Source organism: Neophocaena asiaeorientalis, unplaced genomic scaffold, assembly GCF_003031525.2.
Source record: "Neophocaena asiaeorientalis asiaeorientalis breed wild unplaced genomic scaffold, Neophocaena_asiaeorientalis_V1.1 scaffold357, whole genome shotgun sequence".
Lineage (NCBI taxonomy): Eukaryota > Metazoa > Chordata > Mammalia > Artiodactyla > Phocoenidae > Neophocaena > Neophocaena asiaeorientalis.
The window spans coordinates 3,011,001-3,016,944 of NW_020173270.1; the positions used below are offsets into that span (position 1 = coordinate 3,011,001).

A 5,944-nucleotide genomic window follows, 5' to 3' on the forward strand; every position below is an offset into this window, starting at 1 on the left:
CTGGGTGGACATGAATTGGGGAGTGACATATTCAAGCCACTACGGTCATGAAGAACGGGTGTCCTCCAAGACCACAGGGCAAGAGAATTGAAAGGCAGTGTGGCATGTTTACAAGATCAGGCTATGGAAGTGACCCTTGGTCCGCTTCTACTCTCTACCTATTAGGCAGGCCAGTCATGTGACCGCATCAGGGGTGGTCCCACCACGGGGGCGTCAGGGAGGCTGGGAAGATGGAGAGGAACACGTGGATATTGGGGGACCCCTCCTCCAACCCTGGGTGCTGTGGCTGTAGCCCTGAGGCCCAGCAGAGCATCTGGCCCATAGTGGATGTTCAATGAAGGTTTTTTGAATGAGTACCAGGAAGGTGAGTGTGGGAAGTCAAATAGAAAAATTGAGGGGCACCCTGGCCCACCTACTCTGCAGACTGGGGACCGGCAGAAGCTGGAGGGGAATTCCCTGCACTGTGGAACTGAGTCTGGTCCCTCCCTTTGCCGGACATCCCCAGGGTGGGGCATGGTTGGTCCCTGGCAGGTTCAGGCAGGCAGAGGGCCCGTAGCTGCATGAGAGCTGAGGTTCCTTCCCTCTTCCTGCCTCTACACACCCTCCACCCTGCCACACAGCTGATGAAGTGCTTGCAGAGGATCATGATAGCAGAAGAGGCCTCGGGCTGCCAGGTGCCCCACCGGCCCTGGGTGTCCATCCGGAGGGTGGCTTTGTTGCTGCTTCTCCTTGGCATGGTGATAGGCTGCCTCGTCTGCAGTGTGCGCCTCACCCGAAAGCAGCAGGTGGATTCAACTGGGGTAAGTCCAGAAGGGAGGATGAGAGAGACAGACGTACATCTGCCTCCTGCAAGCTCAGGAGCATGGGGACCTCCAGCTGGGGCCGGGCCCTGGGGAGGGGGTGCAGCGCCGAGGGCAGGTGAGCAACTGAGTGAGGAAAGAATCAGCTCAGGGCAGAGGGATGGTGAGCTAGAGCACAGACTAACAGACTCGCGACCAAAAAAGAAAAAGAAAACAAAAAGGTCAGAATGAGATGAATAAAAATCTGCCACGGGGGCTTCCCTGACAGTCCAGTGGTTAACACCCCTCGCTTCCAACGCAGTGGGGCGGGGGGTTCAATCCCTGGTCTGGGGAATTAATAGCCCGCATAGCACGTGGCGTGGCCAAACAATAGAAAAGACAACTGCCAGGAAGAAAGACCTGGTGGAAAAGAACAGAGCGAGAGAGACCAGAGCAGGGAGGGGAGGCGGGGGCGAGGCTGCCCCCGGGGGTCTCCTGCTCTGGATAGTCAGTTCTGCCGACACCAGGAGGTAAATCCCGGGTGGAGATCCCGGGGTGGAGGAAGATACATACCGTATGGGGGCCTGGAAAATGACTCGTCTTTGGTGTTCCCCCAGCAGGCTGACTCAGAGGCTGCTGGGGGCTTCTCAAAGCTGGGAAGGGGCGGTTCCGGGACCTCCAAGGACAGGAGGAACCCTGGACACCTACCACAGGGTCCGGCTTTGGGGGCTGCATTACGGGGGTGGGAGAGCTTTGCAGGGGAGAGAGGCAGGTGTGCCGAGGCGCCCTGTGTTATATCCTGGAAACAAAGAAGTTCTTCAGAAGGTCTTCTCTTCATGCTCACGGCTAGTTCAAACCTACTTTCTCTTTAAGAGTTCTTCACAAAGGTCCCAACTCAGTCCGGTGGGATGATGGGTGGATAGAAGGATGGGTCGAGAAAAGAGAGCTCTTCCCTCGGGAACATTCAAGACCTCTGGTCTCTTTTCTTTTCTTTTCTCTTCTTCCAGTGGGACTTAGCGGAGCTGCAGCTGAATCACACAGGTAAAACCAGATGCATATGTGTGTTGGAGAAAGAGAAAAGAAGGAGGGTGGGGGAGGGAGAGAGAGAAAGAGAAATTGAGAAAGGATGAGAAAAAGAAACAAAGAGAGGGAGATACGGCGGCGTTCTGTTGAGCACCCGCTTCCTGGCTCAGCCTTTTGTTTTCTCCCTTGGGAGATCCCAAACCAACTAAACCAAGCTAAGAGCCATCACTAACCTACCCTCACTGAGGCCACAAACACTAATTAAGCGGCTACTGTGAGGCAAGCCCTGTTCTGGGTGTCCCGAGAGCCCACAGAACCGACAGAAGTCCCTGCCCTGTCGGTGTTTCCCTTCTACCAAGAGGACCAGAAAATAAATAAATAAACAAGGAAAATATGCAGCATGCCAAGAGAGTAAAACACGCATCTGGTACCTCTGGGAGGAATATTAAATAAGGGAGGGGGATCGGGCAGGCCAGCGTTGGGTTTGCCCTTGAAGATGCGGTCATCGGGGAAGGCATCCCTGAGAAGGGGGCTTTAGAGCAAGGACGTGAAGGAACGTGAGGGCGGGTGCCATTTGGCAGTACTCTCCCAGCCTCTCTCTAACCCCCTTCCTCTTTGGGCCTCTCCCCCCGCCCCCCGCCCCCCACTCATCCCCGGAGGAAAATCGTCGTCTTTTTTCTCTGGGTGCTTTCTGCTCGGTCTGCTATGACAGAATAACAGACCAGAAGGCTTATAAACAAGACATTTCTTTCTCATGGTTCTGGGGGCTGTGAAGTCCAAGGCACCGGCAGATCTGGTGTCTGGCGAGAGTCCGCTTCCTGGTTCATAAACAGCCAACCATCTTCTTTTTTTCTTTTTTAAGTTTTTTTTTTTTTTTTTGATGTGGACCATTTTTAACGTCTTTATTGAATTTTTCACAATCTTGCTTCTGTTCTTTAGCTGCGAGGCATGTGGGATTTTAGCTCCCCCGACTTAGGGATGGAACCCACACCCCATGCATTGGGAACATGGAGTCTTAACCACTGGACCACCAGGGAAGTCCCCAGCCGGCCATCTTCTCATCTTTTTGCTGGGTCTTCACGTGGCTGAAAGGGAGGGAGAGAGCTCTCTGAGCTCTTCTCTTTCTCTCCCCACCCCCCTTTCTTTTTTTCTATTCTTTGGCCACCCCACATCACCCCACCCGGCCCCGCGGGGCATGCGGGATCTTAGTTCCCCAGCCACGGATGGAACCCGTACCCCTGCATTGGAAGCACGGAGTCTTAACCACTGGACCCGCCAGGAAAGTCACTCTTTCTCTTTTTAAATTGAGATATAGTTGACATACAACGTTGTATTAGTTTCCGGTGTACATGATTCTCTATTTGTATATATTACAAAACGATCACCACAGTGTCTAGCTAACATAGTTACAATTTTTTTCTTGCCATGGGAACTTGTAAAATCTTCTCTCTTAGCAATTTTCAAATATACAACACAGTATCATTAACTCTAGTCACCATGCTGCACATCACCCCGCCAGGACTTAGTTTATAGCTTATTTTATAAGTTTTACCTTTCGACCGCCTTCACCTATTTTGCCCACCCCGGCTCCCACCTGTGGCAACCACCAGTCTGTTCTCTGTATCTATGAGCTTGAGTTTTGTTTTCTTTTGGATTGCACGTATAAGGGAAGCCATACAGTATTCGTCTTTGTCTGACTTACCCCTAGGTCCACCCATGTTGTCACAAGTGGCCGAATTTCCTTCTATTTTTATGGTTGAATTATATATATATGTATAATATCACATATATTATATATAATAATATATATAAACATCTTTATCCATTTTATATATATGTGTGTATGGTGTGTGTATATATATATACACGCACAATCCATACATATGTATATGTATACATATATGTGTGTGTATGTGTATATACAGATATATAGATATATAGATATCTTCTTTCTCCATTCATCCATCAGTGGATATGGGGTCTCTTTTATAAGGGCTCCACCTTCATGATCTAATCACTTCCCAATGGCCCACCTTCTAATACCATCCCCTTGGGGGTTAGGTTTCAACATGGGAGTTTGGGGCATTCCCTCTCTAGCACTCAGTTTCCCTAAACCTCCATCCTTCCATCCCTTCTCCCACAACCCTCTCAGGATCGCGGCAGGACCCCAGGCTGCGCTGGCAGGGAAGCCCAGCCCTGGGCCGCTCCTTCGTGCATGGGCCAGAGCTGGACAACGGGCAGCTGCGTATCCAACGTGATGGCATTTATAGGCTGCACATCCAGGTGACCTTAGCCAACTGCTCTTCCTCTACGTGGACCGCCAAGCCCCTTAGCGCCACCCTGAGCGTGGCCATCTGCTTCCCCACAGCCCACAGCATCAGCCTGCTACGCGTCAACTTTCACCAAAGCTGCTCTGTCGCCTCCCAGCGCCTTACCTTCTTAGCCCACGGGGACATTCTCTGCACCAACCTTACTCCACCTCTGCTGCCCTCCAGAAACGCTGATGAGACTTTTTTTGGGATTCAGTGGGTGTGCCCTTGACCATTGCACTTCCTGGCCCAGGTTTGTTGAGAAGGAGTTTTTTCTTTGTTTTATCGTCAATTTATTCGTAAGTATTTTATTATTTTATTATTGTATTGTATCCAAATGTTGTATTTCTCTTCCTGAGAATGCACTGGCTTTTTTTTTTAACTTTTTAATTATTTTTTCTTTTTTTGGTCGCACCATGTGGCATGTGGGATCTTAGTTCCCCAAGCAGGGAATGAACCCACACCCACCTGAAGGGCATCTAAAGGGCAGAGTCCTAACCACTGGACCACCGTGAGATTGCATTGTTAATGCACAGAAACATAATTGATGTTTCTATATTGATCTGGGGTGTGTATGTGCTGTTTTTCTGTTTGTTTCTTCGTTTTACTTTACAGAATCTGTTTATTAGATCCAACAGTTTTTGGTTAAAGTATTTTTTAAAAACTCTTCTAAAAATAAAAACAATTTTATTTCTTCCTTTCCACGTCTGATACCTTTCTTTTTCTTCTACAATACCTAGGTCATTTTGCACCTATATCTGTAGGATAAATTCCTAGAAGTGGAATGGCTGGGTCCAAGAGGGTGTGTTTATAATTTTGATATTTATTAATAAATTGGCCTCTACAGGTGTTGAACCAATTTAGATTTTTAATCCGCACCATGTGACCATGGCTGCTCTGTGGGATGTGAAAAGAAGTTTTTCGCTTGTCTTATTTCTAATAAAAGGGGAGCCTATTCCCCGCCCCCATACTTCAGTGTCATTTGAATCATTTGTATTTTCTTCTCTGTAAAATCATGTGTAGGCACTCTTTTTTTTTAATTGAGGTGAAATTCACATAAAATAAAATTAACCCTGTTAAAGTGGCATTAATGCATTCACATAACTATATTCAATATCTGGTAATAAACCAGCTTTCTGTTTTGTACAAAGTTTTTATATGTTAAGGAATTTAGCCCTTTATCTGTAATATGAGTTGCAAATATCTTCTCAGTTTGTCTTTTAACTTTTTTTTTTTGCGGTACGCGGACCTCTCACTGTTGTGGCCTCTCCCGTTGCGGAGCACAGGCTCCGGACGCGCAGGCTCAGCGGCCATGGCTCACAGGCCCAGCTGCTCCGCGGCATGTGGGATCCTCCCAGGCCGGGGCACGAACCCGTGTCCCCTGCATCGGCAGGCGGACTCTCAACCACTGCGCCACCAGGGAAGCCCGTCTTTTAACTTTTGACATTGCCTATGTTTTGTTTTGTTTTTTTTTTGCTGTGCATTCTTTTTATTTTTACATCCTTGGATGTAAATATCTGTTTCTTCTTTAATGGCTTGTGGATTTCCTGATCCAACACGCTCCAAAATTCCACACTGCTCAAAATTGTTCTCACTTTACCTGGCTTGAAGTGCACAGGCTGAGACCTCATCTCTATCCTGGCATTTTCACAGTGCCCCCTCCCCAACACCTCCCTGCAAAATAAGTTACTCAATTAATTTAATTTTTTTTTTTTTTTTTTTGACGGTATGTGGGATCTTCCTGGACCGGGGTACGAACCCGTGTCCTCGGCATCGGCAAGCAGACTCTCAACCACTGCGCCACCAGGGAAGCCCAATTAACTTAATTTTTAA

The 5,944-nt window shown here is 48.4% G+C and overlaps 1 protein-coding gene across 1 annotated transcript; it reads left to right on the plus strand.

The window, feature by feature from the left end:
- Positions 1-327: 327 nt before the first annotated feature.
- On the plus strand, positions 328-4,782 carry CD70 (CD70 molecule). Its single transcript, XM_024745959.1, is given in 4 exon segments — positions 328-550; positions 553-800; positions 1,787-1,820; positions 3,955-4,782. Coding segments are annotated over 4 exon segments (894 nt in total). The 3' UTR covers positions 4,344-4,782.
- Positions 4,783-5,944: the final 1,162 nt, after the last annotated feature.